This window comes from Lolium perenne, chromosome 6, assembly GCF_019359855.2.
Source record: "Lolium perenne isolate Kyuss_39 chromosome 6, Kyuss_2.0, whole genome shotgun sequence".
Classification (NCBI taxonomy): Eukaryota; Viridiplantae; Streptophyta; class Magnoliopsida; order Poales; family Poaceae; genus Lolium; species Lolium perenne.
The window spans coordinates 16,915,844-16,938,047 of NC_067249.2; the positions used below are offsets into that span (position 1 = coordinate 16,915,844).

At 57.7% G+C, this 22,204-nt stretch overlaps 1 protein-coding gene across 1 annotated transcript; it reads left to right on the forward strand.

Moving 5' to 3' along the window:
• The first annotated feature begins 5,171 nt into the window (after positions 1–5,171).
• LOC139832308 (uncharacterized) lies at positions 5,172–5,927 on the forward strand. The gene has a single exon (XM_071822037.1). It carries the CDS (start codon positions 5,172–5,174, stop codon positions 5,925–5,927), a length of 756 nt encoding a protein of 251 aa, XP_071678138.1.
• The last annotated feature ends 16,277 nt before the right edge of the window (positions 5,928–22,204 follow it).

Genomic DNA, 22,204 nt, shown 5'->3' on the forward strand with positions numbered 1-22,204 from the left:
AAGCCATGGCTAACCGAATCATCGGGTGCCTACCATCAATCTCATACCATGGAGGAGTGTCTATTTGCAAAATTAAGTTGCTTACTGATGAATCAGAGCAAAACATGTGAAGAGAATTATTAATGCAAGTTGTAATTAATTGGGGCTGGGAACCCCATTGCCAGCTCTTTTTGCAAAATTATTGGATAAGCGGATGTGCCACTAGTCCATTATGAAAGTCTGTCAAGAGTAAATGACAAGGTTGAAAGATAAACACCACATACTTCCTCATGAGCTATAAAACATTAACACAAATTGAGAAGCATTTTGAAGGTTTTAAAGGTAGCACATGAAGTATTTACTTGGAATGGCAGAGAAATACCATGTAGTAGGTAGGTATGGTGGACACAAATGGCATAGTGGTTGGCTCAAGGATTTTGGATGCATGAGAAGTATTCCCTCTCGATACAAGGTTTAGGCTAGCAAGGTTATTTGAAACAAACACAAGGATGAACCGGTGCAGCAAAACTCACATAAAAGACATATTGTAAACATTATAAGACTCTACACCGTCTTCCTTGTTGTTCAAACTCAATACTAGAAATTATCTAGACCTTAGAGAGACCAATTATGCAAACCAAATTTTAGCAAGCTCTATGTATTTCTTCATTAATAGGTGCAAAGTATATGATGCAAGAGCTTAAACATGAGCACAACAATTGCCAAGTATCACATTATCCAAGACATTTTAGCAATTACTACATGTATCATTTTCCGATTCCAACCATATAACAAATTAACGAAGCAGTTTCAACCTTCGCCATGAACATTAAAAGCTAAGAACACATGTGTTCATACGAACCAGCGGAGCGTGTCTCTCTCCCACACAAGCATTTATTCAAATAAAAACAAAAACAAAAACAAACAGACGCTCCAAGTAAAGCACATAAGATGTGACCGAATAAAAATATAGTTTCAGGGGAGGAACCTGATAATGTTGTCGATGAAGAAGAGGATGCCTTGGGCATCCCCAAGCTTAGATGCTTGAGTCTTCTTGAAATATGCAGGTATGAACCACCGGGGCATCCCCAAGCTTAGAGCTTTCACTCTTCTTGATCATAGTATATCATCCTCCTCTCTTGACCATTGAAAACTTCCTTCACACCAAACTTCTCATAAACTTCATTAGAGGGGTTAGTACATAATCAAAAACTCACATGTTCAGAGGTGACACAATCATTCTTAACACTTCTGGACATTGCTCAAAGCTACTGGAAGGTAATGGAACAAAGAAATCCACCCAACACAGCGAAAGAAGCAATGCGAAATAAAAGGCAGAATCTGTCAAAACAGAACAGTCCGTAAAGACGAATTTTTAATAAATACTTCCGTTGCTCAAATCAGAAAACTAAAAACTAATGAAAGTTGCGTACATATCTGAGGAACACGCACATAAATTGGCATATTTTTCTGAGTTACCTACAGAGAAAACAGCCCAGATTCGTGACAGATAGAAATCTGTTTCTGCGCAGAAATCCAAATCTAGTATCAACCTTCGATTAGAGGCTTCACTTGGCACAACAAATCACAAAACTAAGATAAGGAGAGGTTGCTACAGTAGTAAACAACTTCCAAGACACAAATATAAAACAAAGTACTGTAGCAAAATAACACATGGGTTATCTCCCAAGAAATGCTTTCTTTATAGCCATTAAGATGGGCTCAGCAGTTTTAATGATGCACTCGCAAGAAGTAGTATTTGAAGCAAAAGAGAGCATCAAGAGGCAAATTCAAAACAAATTTAAGCCTAACATGCTTCCTATGAAAAGGGATCTTGTAAATAAACAAGTTATGTAGGCATAATGCAACAAGCGTAGAAAGATTAGACAAGCGCAGCTTCAAGATTTTCAGCATATAGAGAGGTGTTTTAGTAACATGAAAATTCCTACAACCATATTTTCCTCTCTCATAATAACTTTCAGTAGTGTCATGAGCAAACTCAACAATATAACTATCACATAAAGCATTCTTATCATGAGTCTCATGCATAAAATTATTACTCTCCACATAAGCATAGTCAATTTTATTAGTTGTAGTGGGAGCAAATTCAACAAAGTAGCTATCATCATTATTCTCATAATCAAATATAGGAGGCATATTGTAATCATAATCAAATTTATCCTCCATAACAGGTGGAACCAAAAGACTACTATCATTATAATCATCATAAATAGGAGGTAAAGTATCATCAAAGTAAATTTTCTCCTCAATGCTTGCGGGACTAAAAAGATCATGCTCATCAAAACCAGCTTCCCCAAGCTTAGAATTTTCCATAGCATTAGCAACAATAGTGTTCAAAGCATTCATATTAATAACATTCCCATTAGCATGCATATAAAGTTCCATGGGTTTTTTAATTCTCTCTTCAAACACCTCATGTCCTAATTCAAGATAAAGCTCATAAAGATCTCTCATATTTTTGTTGTTTTCCATTATGCCTAACTAGTGTAAACAAGAAACAAAAAGTTGCAATTGCAGGATCTAAAGGAAATAGCTTCGAGCACAAACACAACAGCGCCAGAAAAGTACTGTTACCTGGAACCGGAGTATGAGTGCCTTTTACCTTTCCTCCCCGGCAACGGCGCCAGAAAATAGCTTGATGTCTACGCCCCCTCCTTTTCCTGTAGACAGTGTTGGGCCTCCAAGAGCAGAGGTTTGTAGAACAGCAGCAAGTTTCCCTTAAGTGGATCACCCAAGGTTTATCGAACTCAGGGAGGAAGAGGTCAAAGATATCCCTCTCAAGCAACCCTGCAACCACAAAGCAAGAAGTCTCTTGTGTCCCCAACACACCTAATAGGTGCACTAGTTCGGCGAAGAGATAGTGAAATACAGGTGGTATGAATAAATATGAGCAGTAGCAACGGCACCAGAAAAGTGCTTTGCCCAGGACAAGAACAGGCGTAGTAACGCAGCAGTAGTAACGCAGTAAAACAGTAAACAAGCAGCGATAGCAGTATTTAGGAACAAGGCCTAGGGATCATACTTTCACTAGTGGACACTCTCAACATTGATCACATAACAGAATAGATAAATGCATACTCTACACTCTCTTGTTGGATGATGAACACATTGCGTAGGATTACACGAACCCTCAATGCCGGAGTTAACAAGCTCCACAATTCAATGTTCATATTTAAATAACCTTAGAGTGCATGAAAGATCAACACGACTAAACCAAGTACTAACATAGCATGCACACTGTCACCTTCACACTATGTAGGAGGAATAGATCACATCAATACCATCATAGCAATAGTTAACTTCATAATCTACAAGAGATCATAATCATAGCCTACGCCAAGTACTAACACGGATGCACACACTGTCACCATTACACCGTGCAGGAGGAATAAAACTACTTTAATAACATCACTAGAGTAGCATGCAGATAAATTGTGATACAAAACACATTGCAATCATAAAGAGATATAAATAAGCACTTCACTATGCCATTCATAACAGTGAATAAGTATTCTGTGAAATATAGCCTAAGAGACTCACACGGTGCACACACTGTCACCTTTACACACGTGGGACAAGGAGTCTCCGGAGATCACATAAGTAAAATCCACTTGACTAGCATAATGACATCTAGATTACAAGCATCATCTTATGAATCTCAATCATGTAAGGCAGCTCATGAGATTATTGTATTGAAGTACATAGGAGAGAGATTAACCACATAGCTACCGGTACAGTCCCGAGCCTCGATGGAGAACTACTCCCTCCTCATGGGAGACAGCAGCGTTGATGAAGATGGCGGTGGTGTCGATGGAGAAGCCTTCCGGGGGCACTTCCCCGTCCCGGCAGCGTGCCGGAACAGAGACTCCTGTCCCCCAGATCTTAGCTTCGCGATGGCGGCGGCTCTGGAAGGTTTTTGCGGGTTTCGTCGAACGTCATAGGGTTTTCGCGACGGAGGCTTTAAATAGGCGGAAGGGCAAGGTCGGTGGAGTCCTGGTGGGGCCACACACCAAGGCGGCGCGCCCTACCCCCTGGCCGCGCCGGCCACAAGTGTGGGCCCACCAGGGCTCCCCTCTGGCAGCTCTCGGGTGTTCTGGAAGCTTCGTGTGAAAATAGGATGCTGGGCGTTGATTTCGTCTGATTCCGAGAATATTTCCTTACTAGGATTTCTGAAACCAAAAACAGCAGAAAACAGGAACTGGCACTGCGGCATCTCGTCAATAGGTTAGTTCCAGAAAATGCACGAATATGACATAAAGTGTGCATAAAACATGTAGATATCATCAATAATGTGGCATGGAACATAAGAAATTATCGATACGTCGGAGACGTATCAACGTGTCGTCCTGCATGACGCTGAGCTCCTATCCATTCTGGACATGGAGGCTAAGGTCCAGCATGTGTCCTTGTGGTAGCTAGTTTCTCCAATGTTAGAAGACTTTCCTTGCGTGTCACACAGGGCTTCCCCGGTGCCGGAGGCCTGCTGTTGCTGTCGTGTTCTGTTGTGTTGCGGGCCTGTCGGCCCTCTCGTGTGTCGTGCCTTCAAATTCCCGTCGAGAGTAGCTCCGGATAATTGTGCCATTCTACGATGTTGTAACCTATCTCGTCACTGTGTAACAAGTAACAGTTCCTCGTCCTCAATGGATTTAGGCCTTAAGCTCTTTGACTGGAACCCGCGGGGGCTCAACAACCCTGCAAGGAGGGCTGCAATTCGAGGTGTTGTCGAGCGGTCGGCTTGCGACATCATCTGTCTCCAAGAGACAAAGTTAGCCGTCGTGTCCGACGCTGTTCGGGTGGAAGCGGTAGGCGCTCGTTGTCGCTCGGCTTTCGACTCTTTGACTGATTGTACAAGGAGTGGTCGGATGATCGCTTGGGACCCCGACAAATACGACGCACAGCTTATCAGTTCGGCTCGCCTCTCCATCACCGCCACCTTCGCGAGCCGGGCTGGTGGCACCGCTTGGACCCTCACGAACGTTTATGGACCTTCCGACACCGATGCGGCCAAAGAAGCCTTCCTCCATGACCTAGCGGCGCTGCGTCACTCCGTATCTAGCCCATGGCTTATCATTGGGGACTTCAACGTCATCCTTGCCGCCGCGGACAAGAACAATCAGCGCCTAAACCGATGACTTATGTCGAAGTTTAGGGCCTTGCTGAACATCGCGGAGATGAAGGACATCAAGCTGTTGGGCCACCGCTTCACTTGGAGCAACGAGCAGGACCCACCCACCCTAGTCCGCCTTGACCGTGCCATCTGCAATGTGGACTGGGACACCTCGGTCCCCAACGCCCAGCTCACGGCCATCTCATCTTCGGTCTCGGACCACTGCCCCTTGGTGCTTTCTTGTGCGGGCAGGATAAAATGCTACAGCGGCTTCCGCTTCGAGGCATTCTGGCCCTACGTTGAGGGTTATGCCCAGACGGTGGCGGAGGCTTGGGTTCAGCCCTTCAACCATTTCAACGCCCTCATTCGCCTACAGCGCAAGATGTCTCGGATGGCGTCGGCCCTACGCACTTGGAACAAGAAGCACATTGGTGACACCAAGCAACAACTGCTTCGGGCGGAAGAAGCGGTTCATCTGCTGGATGCAGCGCAGGACGCGAGGGCCCTCACGGCGGAGGAGGCTACCCTCAGGCACCAGCTTAAGTCCCGTATACTGGGCCTCTCGGTGATCGAGCGCATCCGTGTTCACCAGCGGTCCAACGCCAACACCCGTTTCTTCCACGTCAAAGCAAATGGAAGACGCCGAAAAAACTTCATCCACTCCCTGCGACGCGATGGTGCAAGGATGCAGTTTCCCAGGAGGAGAAGCGGCAGGTGGTCGATGGACACTTCCATGCTATCCTTGGCACGGCCACGGCAGCCTCCATCACCTTCGACTGGGCATCGTTGGGCCTGCCCACCCATGACCTGTCTGCGCTAGACGCCGACTTCACGCTCGATGTCGGGGGGAAGACCCCGGGTAGGGCAATGGACGCGGAGCAGCCGGCTGGCCACTGGCCGGCTCGCAGCAAAGGCTGGCTGAGGAGCAGCCGGCTGGCGCCGTGGCCGGCTGGTCCGGAAGCCGGCTGGCTCTAGGTCCTAGTCGGCCCGGCTATGGCCGCCAATGCTGTAGCTGGGCCGGTTTCTACAAGCCATATCCGACTGGGGGTTTGTACCTCAGACCGACTCGAGGCTGGCGAGTCTTGCACTAGAAGGAACCGGGTTGGTGATCCGGGTTCCCGAAGTCCACGCTGACTTCATCTTCCGTAAAGCGCGGGGCACTGTAGAGCAATAGTGCCACGCGCCGGACAGGCCATCATGGTCTACGTAGATCCGTACTAGCTACAGTGGCTGATGGTGACAGGGACACCTCCTCCCCATACTGCTGACCACGGCAGCCGGATGGGACAGGTCATGAGGCCTCAACGGCTCTTGACGTCACTGCCTCGGGAAGGAGCGGAAGCCGGAGCCGGCCAAGCCGGCCAGTAGACTATAGGGTCTTATATGTAAAGTGCCGGTGCCTATATAAGCCGCACTACCCCCTCTCGTGCAGGGGATCGATCATTCTTACTTCATTCTAGTCTTAGCGCTACCCTGTGAGTGAGACCTTCGTCTACCTTAGCCTCCCAGGGCAAGCCGGATACAGCTCTAGGAGCACCATTGTACTGTGTGATCATCATATACACTCATAGCAGGAGTAGAGGTGTTACCTCCACAGGAGGGCCTCGAACCTGGGTACGCCTCTGTGTCACGCGTCCCCATACCCGCATCTGGATACCGCCGTGAGATCTCCTAGGAACCACCTTCGTTAGCCACCCTATGGCATATGCCGTGACGATACCACGACATTTGGCGCCCACCGTGGGGCCTTCAGCATCCTCGGCCGGTGTCTTCATCCGGATGGGCCTCACCATCACCACCGGCGAGCGAGTCGCTTCAGGCTTGATCTGGAGATTCGGCTCCCTCGACTGCGTCAGCGACAACGCAGGCTGCTTCGCCGACCGGCCTTTCCCAGCCGGCGGCAGCGTCATCTCCTTCGGCGGCCACGACGTCTACGTCGCCACCGTCGCACCGCCGCGCTACCCGCGGCAGGTGCTGCGCTGCGCAAGCCCCCCTCCGCGAGCCGGCAGCAGTGCTCCCGCCAGCCCCGCCGTCGTGCAAGTCATGATGGCTGGCGAGGAGCTCCCCACCAAGAACCCGCGCACCCGTGGCCCCAACCTGGAGCGCAACGTCGACCCCAACGCCGCCTCCACCTCCATCCCGGCTGGACGAAGTCCGGACGAAGTTGAGCTCCCCGCTCACCGCAGGCGGCGACGCCACCACCGTCGAGGCGGACCTGGAGGCACATCGCCAGCTCCTCCTCCAGCAGGCCGACGAGCTGGCTGCGGCCAAGCGCCAGCTGGCCATCACCCAGCGCGAGTACGAGCACGCCCACGGCTTCACGCCAGGCGGCAACAACCCCAGCCGAGCCGGCATGATCCGCCGGCGAGGAGGCGGCCTGGGCGCCGAGATCGAGCGCGACGGCGTGGAAACGCCGGCTCCATCCACGGAGCTACCCGTCTACAACACCCCCGACAAGAACATCCTCGCAGCCGAAGCCGCTGCGAAGGAGCTGGCCCTCCTCGAAGGGGAAGAGCTGCGCCGCCAGACGCAGCGCATAGCTGACCTGTACCGGGCTGCAGCTGAGCAGACCAAGGACCCCAGGTATGGTGCTACAAAAGCCCCTCCCGTCCGCGCTGCTGCAGGCACCAGCAAGGACCCCCACCGGGACACGGCCGAGTCCGCCTCGCCCGCACCAAGCCGGCGCAGAGACTCCCGCGCCACCCACGCAGGTTCAAGCCGGACAAGCCGGCTGGACAGCGGCCACAGTGGCCGCAGCCGGCCACCATCAGGCCGGGACCAGGAGCATGACTCCGAGCAGGCGGCGCCAAGGCGCCAGCACAGGCCGGCTCCCGAGCGAACCGGCACCCGGCAGCCGGCAAGCTCCCGGCTGGGCCCCCGCATCGAGCCCGCCGACGCCAGAGACCGCCTCGATCGGCTGGTCGAATCCCGCATCGCGGAAGAAGAGGCGCCGGCTATCCCCAAGTGCTTCGGGCCCCGCATCGCCAACGAGCCCATGGTCGACGGCTTCCAGCTCCCCCGCGACACGCCCAAGTACGACGGCACAGCCAAGCCGGAGGACTAGCTGCTGGATTACTCCGCCGCAGTCGGCATCTCCAGGGGCAACAAGCGCTGGGCGGTGCGTTACTCCCCCCTGATGCTGGTCGGCTCCGCCCGCACCTGGCTCAACAACCTGCCAGCCGGCAGCATCAACGGCTGGCTCGATTTCGAAGAAGCCTTCATCAGCAACTTCACCGGCACCTATCGCCGGCCCGGCCGCCCCCAACAGCTTGAGATGTGCAAGCAGGGCCCGGACGAGAGGGACCGCGCGTACTTAACGCGCTGGTGCGAGATGCATATGTGGATGATGTCGTTGTAAAGACCAAGGAGACAACTACCCTCCTTGATGACCTGAGAGAAACCTTCACCAATCTGAGAAGATTCCGGATGAAGCTCAACCCGGCCAAGTGCACATTCGGCGTGCCGTCTGGCCAGCTCCTCGGCTACCTCGTCTCTCAGCGAGGGATCGAAGCCAACCCAGAGAAGATCAGTGCCCTGGAGAAGATGGAACTGCCGCTGTGCCTCAAGGACGTCCAGAAGTTCGCTGGCTGCCTGGCCTCCTTGATCCGCTTTGTCAGCCGGCTGGGAGAGAAGGCACTGCCCCTGTACCAATTGATGAAGAAGGCGGACAAGTTCGTCTGGTCACCACAGGCGGATGAAGCCTTCCGTGACTTGAAGCGCGTGCTCTCAACCGCGCCAATCCTCGCAACGCCGGCTTCAATGGAGCCGATGCTGTTGTACATCGCAGCCACCAACCGAGTGGTTAGCGTTGTCCTGGTGGTGGAGCGCAAAGAAGCCGGTAGGGAGCAGCTGGTTCAGCGCCCAGTTTACTACCTCAGCGAAGTGCTCTCCCAGTCGAAGCAAAACTACCCCCACTACCAGAAGGTCACCTACGGCGTGTACATGGCGGCCAAGAAGCTCAAGCATTACTTCCAAGAGCACCCCATCAAGGTGGTTGCCACAGCGCCCTTGGCGGAAATCATTGGCAGCAAAGACGCCAACGGCCGGGTTGCCAAGTGGGCTCTGGAGCTAGCCGCCCACACCATCCTCTACGAGCCGCGAACAGCCATCAAGTCGCAGATCCTCGCGGACTTCTTTGTCGACTGGGCCGAGATGCAATACCTGCCGCCTGTGCCGGATTCCACACATTGGAAGCTGCACTTCGATGGCTCGAAGATGCGCAACGGCTTGGGAGCCGGCATCGTCATCACCTCTCCCAAGGGAGACCGGCTGGACTACGTCCTGCAGATCCACTTCGCCGGATCCAACAATGTGGCGGAGTATGAAGCGCTCATTCATGGGCTGAAGCTGGCCAAGGAGATTGGCGTGCGCCGCATACTCTGCTTCGGCGACTCCGACTTGGTTATACAGCAAGCATCTGGCGACTGGGACGCAAAGGACGCCAACATGGCCTCATACCGCTTCCACGTCCAGCAGCTATCCGGCTTCTTCGACGGCTGCGAATTCCATCATGTGCCACGGGCAAACAACGAGGCGGCTGACGCCTTGTCCAAGATTGGCTCAACCCGGCAAGCCATTCCGCCGGGTGTCGCCTTGGCGGTTCTCAAGAAGCCGTCCATCACACCGTCACCGGACTCGGATTCAATATTTGTGCCGGCTGACCCGGGGGCTGCTCAGCCAAACCCAGGGGCTTCATCGCCCAAGTCGGGGGCTAACAAGCCGAACCCGCCGGCCACCATGCCGAACCCGGGGACTTCTTAGTCCAACCCGGGGGCTTCATCGCCAAACTCGGGGGCTAGCAAGCCGAACCCGCCGGCTTCCAAGCCGAACCCGGCGACCAAGTAGTCGAATCCGGAAGCTCCCACGCAGGAGGCCTTGTTGGTCAACGTATTCGAGATACGATGCATACCTTCATGGGCACAAGATTTCCTCTCCTACCTCACTGACGGTGTGCTGCCTGATGACAGAGTCCAGGCCAGCAGATTGAGAGAAGGGCCAAGGCCTTTACAATCATCAACCACCAGCTGTACAAACGCAGCGTAAGTGGGGTGTTCCAGCGGTGCGTCGAGCTGGCTGAAGGGATTGAACTCCTGCGGGAAATCCATCAAGGAGAGTGCGGACATCACGCCTCATCCAGAGCCATAGTGGCCAAAGCTTTCCGGCACGGTTTTTACTGGCCGACTGCGCTCAGAGACGCAGAAGAGCAAGTGAAGAAGTGCAACGGCTGTCAGCGCTTCGCAAAGAAGAGGCACCAGCCGGCTTCCGCCTTGAAAACCATCCCCATCACATGGCCGTTTGCCATATGGGGCTTGGACATGGTGGGCCCGTTCAGAACGGCGCGAGGCGGCATGACGCATCTCTTGGTGATGATTGATAAATTCACCAAGTGGATCGAAGCCAAGCCAATCAAGAAGCTGGACTGGTCCACAGCCGTTACATTCCTCAAGGAAATCATCGTGAGATTCGGCTACCCCCACAGCATCATCACCGACAACGGCAGCAACTTCGCCCAAGGCATCTTCGCTCGCTATTGCGAGGAAATGGGGATTCGGATGGACCTAGCCTCCGTGGCGCATCCGGAGTCCAACGGACAAGTGGAAAAGGCCAACGACTTGATCCTAGCCGGCATCCGGCCCCGGCTGGTGGAGCCGCTCGAGCGGTCAGCCGGCTGCTGGATTGAAGAGCTGCCTAATGTGCTATGGAGCCTGCGCACAATGCCAAACCGCTCAGTCGGCTACACGCCCTTCTTCCTCGTCTATGGGGCCGAAGCCGTCCTGCCGACTGATATCGAGCACGACGCGCCAAGGATCAAGCTCTACACAGAAGCCGAAGCTAAAGAAGCTCGCGAATATGGAGTCGACCTGGTCGAAGAGGCCCGGCTGCTGGCCGCATCCAGATCTACAATTTACCAGCAAAGCCTCCGACGCTATCACAGCCGGAGGGTCCAGCCCTTAGCATTCCGAGAAGGAGACCTAGTGCTCCGGCTGATCCAACGGACAGCCGGACAGCATAAACTGTCATCCCCATGGGAGGGTCCCTTCATCGTGAGCAAGGCGGTAGGCAACGATTCCTACTATCTCATAGATGCCCAAGAGGCTAGAAAAACAAGCCGGACAAGGCTGACGAGGAGACTAAACGTCCCTGGAATGTCAACTTGCTTCGCCCATTTTATGCTTGAGAGCAGGAATGTATGTATCCCTTGTACTCCTTTTGTAAGCTATGAAAAAGCAAGCGCCAAGAGCGCCGTTTCCGACAAGTTTTTCGCGTATTCTACTTCGTTTCGCCGATTGGCTAACACCCTCTAACGCGGCCGGCTCAGTAACGTGATCCGGTTTCCGACAGTCGGCTTCCGATCCAGCTACAGACCGCAACCCGGCTGTCCGGCTGGCGGGAGTAAGGCCTAGGGAGCCGGCACGCGAAAGACGGCTAAGGGAAAGAGTGAAAGCGAATTGACTTGCAACTTTTCATAAAAGTGCCGGATTGTCGAAGTTGGTTCGTTCGACTGAAATACTATCGGTCTCACCCAGCGGCCCGCTCTTGATCCGGCGACGGATCACAAGTCGGACGTACGATCGGCAAGAGCAAAGCCAAAGAGTGGGACGGATGGGAAAAAGCGAACAAATCGAAAGAAAGCAAGCCGTCACACAAATGATTAACAAACACATTAAAGTGTGCCTTAATAAAAGGATAATAATATTCTTACATATGCACCCGGCATCCCGGGGATTTAACAAATTGTCTTTGCAAGAGCAACACTTAAGAACAGGTACATTTAAGCACCGGCTGGATCAGGACCAGCCGGGGGAGCATCAGCAGAGCCGGCCGCCGGGTCGTCTTCAGGCACGTCCTCCGCCTCCTCGTCTTCTGGCTCCTCGCCCTCGTCTTCAGACGCCGGGTTCGGATCCTCGATGAAGACGCCCTTGTCGACGAAGTTAGCGATGGCGCAGGCTCGGGCCAGCCGGGCAGTCTTGGTTTCTGCCGGAAGAGCGTCCTCCACGCTGGCGCGGCGGCACTCGAGCTGGCCGAGGTCAACCTCGCTGTACCAAGAGAGCACGAAGGACAAGGCCATGTCGGCTCCAGCGCGCGCGGCGGACTCCTTCCAGTCGAGGAAACGGTCAGGCGCCGTCTCCAGCCAGGAGATGAGGTTGGAGAGGTCCTGCGGCAACGTCTCCGTCGGCCACAGCAGCCGGATCAGTTCCTCCGCCGCCTTCCGGAGCTCCCAGCCAAGCTTCTTGATGGGCTCGACGCGGGCGGCCATGGACGCCAGGTAGTCCTCCATGGAGAAGTGCTCGGAGCCGCCCCCGCCGGTCTCCTGCCTCCGGGCATCGCGCGCAGCACCAACGGCCGCTAGCACCGCATCCTGCGCCTCTGGGAAGGCCGCTGCAAAGAAGAAGTGCGTCAGAAATCTATCAAAGCCAGAAAAAGCTGAAAAATGCAAATTTTCGAAGTCCTAAAGTAAGACTGGCGGCAGCCGGCAAGAGCCGACTGCCCCCAGCCCGAAGATGGAGATTCCGAAGCTCTAAAGTAAGACTGGCGGCAGCCGGCAAGAACCGACTGCCCCCAGCCCGAAGATGGAGATTTCGAAGTAAAAAAGAGAAAGACTGGCGGCAGCCGGCAAGAACCGACTGCCCCCAGCCCGAAGATGGAGATTTCGAAGTAAAAAAAGAGAAAGACTGGCGGCAGCCGGCAAGAACCGACTGCCCCCAGCCTGAAGATGGAGATTTTGAAAAACACAAGTTTCTGCCGCCTGCTGCCAACCAAAGCCGACAGCCGCCAGCCGAAAGCCGGCAAAGGGGAAGAAAAGAAAGAACGTAAAAACTCACCCGCCAAGCCGCGGTCGAGCGCGCTAATCTCCTCCACCCACCGCTTGGCGGTGGCCGACAGCTCTGCGGATTTAGCAGTCACCTCTTGGTGAAGCGCAAGCCGCTGCTTCTCCACCTCCTCCAGCCGCTTGCTCAGGCCCTCCACCTTCTCCTCCTCAGTCTTCCTGAGGGTGGCAAGCTCCTGGAGGTGGTTGGCTTCAAGCCGGCGCAGCCGCACCAGCTCCCCCTCAGCCACCTTGAGCTTGGCGGCAGCAGACCGGCCCGCCTCCTCGCTCTGGGCACACTGGGCGCGGGCAGCTCGGAGGTCCGCCTCAAGCTGTGGAACCTTGGCGGCTTCAACTACAGAGCAGTCGAAAGGATCGTTAGCCAAGAAAAATCGAAGAAAAAGAAACCAGGTCAGGAGGAGAAAAACCTACCCTTGACGGCCTCCAGCTCGCGAGCCAAGCCGGCCCGCTCAATCTTGGCCTTGTGATAGCGGGTCACGACTTGATTGTACAAGACGGTACGTCGCTCCGTAACCGTCTGAGAAGAAGCATAATCAGACACCTAAAGCGAAACCCGGACCGGCTCCAAGCAGCCGGCCCATGCCTCGGAGGGCTACCAGGATAATAACCAAAAGTTGTAAAAATAAGATAAAACACCTACCTTGTCGGCCGCCTCCATCTTGGCCAGGTTGGCGGCAGCTTCCGCGGCCCGAGCCTCCAGGTTGGCGCGGAAGCCGGAGAAGAACAGCTTCTTGGGCGCCACGCCTGGCTGCCCCACCCGGCTGGTCACCTCACAGGCATCCGCCTGGTACCACGCCTTCTCCATAGTACCAGCCGAGCCAAGGCTGGAGTCGGAGGCGGATGCCACGCTTAGAAGCCAGGCGCCCTTGGCCACGTGAAGGCCTTCAGGCGGAGCCGACGGGCTCTCCCTCCTCACCAACGCCCGGGTGCCAACGTCCCCCGTGCGCGCTGGTTCCTCCCTCGCCGGCTCCTTCCCGGCCGGCTCCTCCCTTGACGGCTCCGAAGATGGAGGCGCTCCGGGCGAAGCAGTCGGCCCGGTCGGGGCAGCCGCCTCCGGGCTCTCCTCCAACACCACCACGCTGGGCGCGGCTCCACCGGTCCTAGCCGCAGGCGGCGCAGCCCCGCCGGCTCCGGCTCTGGTCGCAGGCGGCATGCCCTGCCGGCCGGCCCGGCTGGATCCAGCTGACGGGCGCGGCGCGGGAACAGGTCGTCAAGAGTTGGCCTCCGCGCCGGCTTGCCCTGAGCGCCACGACCAGGCGCTGTAGCCATAGGCACGGCGGAAGAAGATACCCCTGCGGAAGTCGGCGTACCCGCAGGCGGCACAACGACAGGAGGCGGCGTGGGCGCACGCGCTGAAGGTTGTGGCGTCGGCTCCCTCCTTTGCCGCTGGAGCGGCGACACGACGGGAGCAGCCGGCCGAGAGCCGCCCCCCTTGGCAAACTTGATAGCAGCCCTAGTCAGACAGACAAGAAAAAATAAGTATAGAGAAAAAGGAAAGAAAAGGAATCAAATAGCGTAAAAAAGAGACTCACCCGGCTCGCTCCGGAACCTGCTTGGGCGCCTGCCGGCGCTGCTTCTTGGCCTTCGCCTCCAAGGCGGCCGTAGAGCGATCGCTGGCCCGCTTCTTCCTTTGGGGCGCAGAAGTCACCGAGGCGGCAGGCGGCCTCACACGCAGAGGCACCGCAGGGATCGGCCCCGTGGTGGACGCCGCTGGCTCCTCCTCCTCCTGTTGCTCCGGCGAAGGGGGCGGGTTGTGCTCCCCCTGGCCGCCTTGATCAGGCGCCTGCGGCAGATCGTCGTCGCCGGCTTGGTCGTCGGCGTGGTCAGCCGGATCGGCGTGATCCGGCGTCCAGGGCCTCTGCGCCAGGTCGCCGTCCTCTATGCCCTGGCGGTCAAAGAGCTAAAGAAAAAAAAAAGATGAAGTTACGAGACGGAATTCGGCGAAAAGAGAAGACGGCCACGCAGCCGCAAGCCGGAAGTCGGCTGAAACACAACTTACCAATTCTGGCGGGTGCGCCCGGTCGTAGGGCTCAAGCCCATAATCCCAGGCCTCGGGCATGTTGGCCTTGTTGATGTTGTTCACCCGGCGGGCCACCTGGGCCTTGTTGAGCGCCACCCTGGACATCCGGGTCGGATCGAGCCGGCCGGACATGTGCCCGATCTTGTGGGTGCGCAGCTGGAGCGGCAGCACTCGGCGCTCGGCGTAGGTGCAGAGGAGGTCCTCGGCGCTCAGCCGGCCTCCGGTGACACAGTTCCCCAGGAAATCCCAGAGCTGGTTCACCTCCGCCTCCGGGTCCGCGCTCCGGGCGTTGTAGCCCCAGTTGGGCGCCGGGTTGTACTCCGGCAGGTTGATCCGGTCGAAGGCCGGGTTCTCGTTGCCAGTTCTTCACCGAGTCAACGGCGGGGATTTTCGGGAAAGGCGTACCCGGCCGGGAGTAGTTCGAGGCGGCGCCGCAAGCCCGCAGCTGGCCGTCAGTCGTCTGCGCCTTGAGGTAGAAGAGGCGGCTCCAGAAGTCGATGTCCGGCCACAACCCGGCGTACGCCTCCATGAAAGCCACATAGCAGCTGAGGAGGACGCACGCGTTGGCCGACAGATGGTGAGGCTGCAAGCCGAAGTAGTCGAGGAAGTCGCGGAAGAAGTTGGACGCCGGCAGGCCCAACCCGCGGTCGAAGTGCGCGCCGAAGACGACGCGCTCGCCGGGTTCCGGACGGGGCACTATCTCCTCGCCGGGAGCCCTTGTGAGCACCGCCGACGGGATCCGGCGGAGACGCACCAGGCGCTCGATGTCGTCCTCTTGCATGAACGAGCCCCTCCAAGACCCGCTGGCTTGGGCCATCGAGGAAGAGGAGGAAGAAGAAGACCACGAGAGACGAAAAGGTGAAGAGGAACCTCGTGAGGGCGGCGGCGACGGCGGCGGCGAGGGGCGCGCGGTTGAAACGCGGGGCCCCGTGGCGCCGGCTCGACGGAGTGGCGGCGGCGGCTCAACGGGGATGCGCTCGCCGGAGTTCGCCAGTGAGAAGTGTTCGCCAGAGCAGCGAAGAGCTCGAGCGAAGCGGAGCGGAGCGCGGGCGCGAGGAAGAAGATGAAGTGCGGGAAGTGCCGCCTCGATTCCCCCCGCGCGGCATTTATAGCCGCCCGCGGCGGACCGTTGGCCTCCAAGTGGCAGACGTGGCCACGTCGCCCGGATCTTCTGCGCCATAACTCCCCCCACGAACGCTGCGGTTACCAGAAACTGCCACACCACGTCGCCCACAACCGCACCGGATCCGGAGGAGACATTGATGTGACCAGACGAACCGGTAGCAGCGGCTCGACGTCAGACCGGTCAAGTCGGACGCAGGACCCGAGGCGGCGGAGACTCCGGCGCGCCGCAAGCCGGAGCCAGACATTAAATTCGACTCAGCTCAAAACTTGCCCAGCAAGGTGGAGACATCGCCAAAACTTGCAAGAAAGCGAAAGCTGCATAAGTGCAAATAGAGGCCGGCTAGGAGCAGCCGGCCGGAACGAGCCGGATGAGGGCACAGCCGGCTGAATGGAAATTCTCAGTCGGCCCCTCCGAGTGCTGTCAAGTATATTCAAGAGATCAAAAGCCAGGAAAACCTGCCTAGGTCCTTCTAAACGCAGGACCTTGCCAGCTTCGGGGGCTAATGTCGGGGGGAAGTCCCCGGGTAGGGCAATGGACGCGGAGCAGCCGGCTGGCCACTGGCCGGCTCGCGGCAAAGGCCGGCTGAGGAGCAGCCGGCTGGCGCCGTGGCCGGCTGGTCCGGAAGCCGGCTGGCTCTAGGTCCTAGTCGGCCCGGCTATGGCCGCCAATGCTGTAGCTGGGCCGGCTTCTACAAGCCATATCCGACTGGGGGTTTGTACCTCAGACCGACTCGAGGCTGGCGAGTCTTGCACTAGAAGGAACCGGGTTGGTGATCCGGGTTCCCGAAGTCCACGCTGACTTCATCTTCCGTAAAGCGCGGGGCACTGTAGAGCAATAGTGCCACGCGCCGGACAGGCCATCATGGTCTACCTAGATCCGTACTAGCTACAGTGGCTGATGGCGACAGGGACACCTCCTCCCCATACTGCTGACCACGGCAGCCGGATGGGACAGGTCATGAGGCCTCAACGGCTCTTGACATCACTGCCTCGGGAAGGAGCGGAAGCCGAAGCCGGCCAAGCCGGCCAGTAGACTATAGGGTCTTATATGTAAAGTGCCGGTGCCTATATAAGCCGCACTACCCCCTCTCGTGCAGGGGATCGATCATTCTTACTTCATTCTAGTCTTAGCGATGCCCTGTGAGTGAGACCTTCGTCTACCTTAGCCTCCCAGGGCAAGCCGGATACAGCTCTAGGAGCACCATTGTACTGTGTGATCATCATATACACTCATAGCAGGAGTAGAGGTGTTACCTCCACAGGAGGGCCTCGAACCTGGGTACGCCTCTGTGTCACGCGTCCCCATACCCGCATCCGGATACCGCCGTGAGATCTCCTAGGAACCACCTTCGTTAGCCACCCTATGGCATATGCCGTGATGATACCACGACATTTGGCGCCCACCGTGGGGCCTTCAGCATCCTCGGCCGGTGTCTTCATCCGGATGGGCCTCACCATCACCACCGGCGAGCGAGTCGCTTCAGGCTTGATCTGGAGATTCGGCTCCCTCGACTGCGTCAGCGACAACGCTGGCTGCTTCGCCGACCGGCCTTTCCCAGCCGGCGGCAGCGTCATCTCCTTCGGTGGCCACGACGTCTACGTCGCCACCGTTGCACCGCCGCGCTACCCGCGGCAGGTGCTGCGCAAGCCCCCCTCCGCGAGCCGGCAGCAGCGCTCCCGCCAGCCCCGCCGTCGTGCAAGTCATGATGGCTGGCGAGGAGCTCCCCACCAAGAACCCGCGCACCCGTGGCCCCAACCTGGAGCGCAACGTCGACCCCAACGCCGCCTCCACCTCCATCCCGGCTGGACGAAGTCCGGACGAAGTTGAGCTCCCCGCTCACCGCAGGCGGCGACGCCACCACCGTCGAGGCGGACCTGGAGGCACATCGCCAGCTCCTCCTCCAGCAGGCCGACGAGCTGGCTGCGGCCAAGCACCAGCTGGCCATCACCCAGCGCGAGTACGAGCAAGCCCACGGCTTCACGCCAGGCGGCAACAACCCCAGCCAAGCCGGCATGATCCGCCGGCGAGGAGGCGGCCTGGGCGCCGAGATCGAGCGCGACGGCGTGGAAACGCCGGCTCCATCCACGGAGCTACCCGTGTACAACACCCCCGACAAGAACATCCTCGCAGCCGAAGCCGCTGCGAAGGAGCTGGCCCTCCTCGAAGGGGAAGAGCTGCGCCGCCAGACGCAGCGCGTAGCTGACCTGTACCGGGCTGCAGCTGAGCAGACCAAGGACCCCAGGTTTGGTGCTACAAAAGCCCCTCCCGTCCGTGCTGCTGCAGGCACCAGCAAGGACCCCCACCGGGACACGGCCGAGTCCGCCTCGCCCGCACCAAGCCGGCGCAGAGACTCCCGCGCCACCCACGCAGGTTCAAGCCGGACAAGCCGGCTGGACAGCGGCCACAGTGGCCGCAGCCGGCCACCATCAGGCCGGGACCAGGAGCATGACTCCGAGCAGGCGGCGCCAAGGCGCCAGCACAGGCCGGCTCCCGAGCGAACCGGCACCCGGCAGCCGGCAAGCTCCCGGCTGGGCCCCCGCATCGAGCCCGCCGACGCCAGAGACCGCCTCGATCGGCTGGTCGAATCCCGCATCGCGGAAGAAGAGGCGCCGGCTATCCCCAAGTGCTTCGGGCCCCGCATCGCCAACGAGCCCATGGTCGACGGCTTCCAGCTCCCCCGCGACACGCCCAAGTACGACGGCACAGCCAAGCCGGAGGACTAGCTGCTGGATTACTCCGCCGCAGTCGGCATCTCCAGGGGCAACAAGCGCTGGGAGGTGCGTTACTCCCCCCTGATGCTGGTCGGCTCCGCCCGCACCTGGCTCAACAACCTGCCAGCCGGCAGCATCAACGGCTGGCTCGATTTCGAAGAAGCCTTCATCAGCAACTTCACCGGCACCTATCGCCGGCCCGGCCGCCCCCAACAGCTTGAGATGTGCAAGCAGGGCCCGGACGAGACGGACCGCGCGTACTTAACGCTCTGGTGCGAGATGCGCAACTCTTGCGAGGGCGTGCACGAGATCCAGGCCATCAGCTTCTTCATGGGAGGCTGCCGGCCCAACACCATGTTGTGGCACAAGCTACGCCGCAGTGAACCCAAGACCATGGCAGCCCTCATGGCCATTGCCGACAAGTACGCGTTGGCTGAAGAAGCCGGCAAGGCGACGGCTGAACCAGCGCCGACTCCCTCCAGGCGGGACCACCACAAGTCGGCTGAGCACAAGCCGGCAGACGGCACCTCCCATGGCAGCCGGCGGGACAACTACCGCGGCAAGCGTCACAGCGACCAGCCGGACCGCCGGTACGGCTCCGCCCACGTAGCCGCCGTAGCAGACAACACGGCAGGCGGCAGCCGCCGCCAGAAGCAAGACCGGCAATGGAAGCCGAAGTACACCTTCGAGCAGATGCTCGACTCGCCGTGCAAGTACCACAGCGGCAAGAACCCCTCCAACCACACCACCCGCGACTGCCACTTCATGAAGCGGCTGACAAGCGGTGAACCCCTCCCGCCTCCACCCCCGCCTCCTCCAGCCGACGGGCCGGGTGGCGCAGCCGGCGCAGAGAACGCCAACCTCGAGCACCACGAGGCTAACCAAGTGCACCATGGCAGGTACTTGCCTGAAGATGCTACCTACATCATCTTCACCTCCGAGCCCGAGGACAGGACGAGCCAGCAGAGCCGTTCCCTCGAGGTCAACGCGGTCATACCGCCGGTCCCCCAGTACCTAAACTGGTCAGAGCAGGCCATCACTTTTGATCTCCGCGACACACCGGCTGTCCTTCCGAAGCCGGGCAGCTACGCCATGGTCCTCGACCCCACCATTGGCACAACCCGGCGCAGCGTGCGCTTCTCGCGCGTCCTCATCGACGGCGGCAGCAGCATCAACATCCTCTACCGCGACACCGCCCGCAAGCTAGGCATCCAAGAAGCCGAGCTGCGCCCCACCCCCACCGTCTTCCATGGCATCGTGCCAGGCCATTGCTGCCAGCTGATTGGCCGGATCACGCTGGAGGTGATGTTCGTGAAGCCGGATCACTTCCGCACCGAGAAGATCGAGTTCGAGGTGGTGGACCTCGTCAGTCCCTACCACGCGCTCCTGGGCAGGCCGGCCCTGACCAAGTTCATGGCGGTGTCCCACTATGGGTACCTGAAGATGAAGCTGCCTGGCCCTAAGGGGGTCATCACCATAGCCGGCGACTACCGCCGCTCCATGGACTGCGCCACGCAGAGCTCCAAGATGGCCCAGACGCTGGTCATCGCCACCGAGAAGCAGCTCATCCACGACGCCGTCGCCCTCGCCAAGGCCACGCAGACGGACATGCCGGCTGCAGGCAACCCGGCTGGGACGACTCACTTCCAGCCGGCCGACAACACCAAGAAGATCCTGCTGGACCCGGCGCAGCTGGACAAGTTCGTCACCATCGGTGCCGGCTTGAACAGCAAATAGGAAAGCGAGCTCACCAGCTTCCTCCGTGAGAATCGGGACATCTTCGCATGGACTCCAAGAGACATGCCGGGTGTGCCAAGGGAGTTGGCTGAGCACCACCTCCACGTCTGGCCTGAAGCCAAGCCGGTGAAGCAGCCCCTCAGGCGCTTCGCCGAAGAGAGAAGGAAGGCCATTGGTGAAGAAATCGCCCGGCTGCTGGCAGCCGGCTTCATCATGGAAGTGCTGCACCCGGACTGGTTGGCGAACCCGGTCCTGGTCCTGAAGAAGAACGGCTGCTGGCGCATGTGTATCGACTAACTAGCCTGAACAAGGCGTGCCCGAAGGACCCCTTCCCCTTGCCGCGCATAGATCAAGTCATAGACTCGACTGCCGGCTGCGAACTGTTGTCTTTTCTAGATGCCTATTCAGGCTACCACCAGATTCCTTTGAATCCGGCTGATCAAATAAAGACTTCGTTCATTACCCCGTATGGGGCTTATTGCTACACGACTATGCCGTTCGGCTTGAAAAATGCAGGCGCCACCTATCAAAGGTGCATGCAAAAATGCTTGCAGGATCAAATCGGCAGAAACGTTCACGCATATGTGGATGATGTCGTTGTAAAGACCAAGGAGACAACTACCCTCCTTGATGTCCTGAGAGAAACCTTCACCAATCTGAGAAGATTCCGGATGAAGCTCAACCCGGCCAAGTGCACATTCGGCGTGCCGTCTGGCCAGCTCCTCGGCTACCTCGTCTCTCAGCGAGGGATCGAAGCCAACCCAGAGAAGATCAGTGCCCTGGAGAAGATGGAACTGCCGCAGTGCCTCAAGGACGTCCAGAAGTTCGCTGGCTGCCTGGCCTCCTTGATCCGCTTTGTCAGCCGGCTGGGAGAGAAGGCACTGCCCCTGTACCAATTGATGAAGAAGGCGGACAAGTTCGTCTGGTCACCACAGGCGGATGAAGCCTTCCGTGACTTGAAGCGCGTGCTCTCAACCGCGCCAATCCTCGCAACGCCGGCTTCAATGGAGCCGATGCTGTTGTACATCGCAGCCACCAACCGAGTGGTTAGCGTTGTCCTGGTGGTGGAGCGCAAAGAAGCCGGCAGGGAGCAGCTGGTTCAGCGCCCAGTTTACTACCTCAGCGAAGTGCTCTCCCAGTCGAAGCAAAACTACCCCCACTACCAGAAGGTCACCTACGGCGTGTACATGGCGGCCAAGAAGCTCAAGCATTAATTCCAAGAGCACCCCATCAAGGTGGTTGCCACAGCACCCTTGGCGGAAATCATTGGCAGCAAAGACGCCAACGGCCGGGTTGCCAAGTGGGCTCTGGAGCTAGCCGCCCACACCATCCTCTACGAGCCGCGCACAGCCATCAAGTCGCAGATCCTCGCGGACTTCTTTGTCGACTGGGCCGAGATGCAATACCTGCCGCCTGTGCCGGATTCCACACATTGGAAGCTGCACTTCGACGGCTCGAAGATGCGCAACGGCTTGGGATCCGGCATCGTCATCACCTCTCCCAAGGGAGACCGGCTGGACTACGTCCTGCAGATCCACTTCGCCGGATCCAACAATGTGGCGGAGTATGAAGCGCTCATTCATGGGCTGAAGCTGGCCAAGGAGATTGGCGTGCGCCGCATACTCTGCTTCGGCGACTCCGACTTGGTTATACAGCAAGCATCTGGCGACTGGGA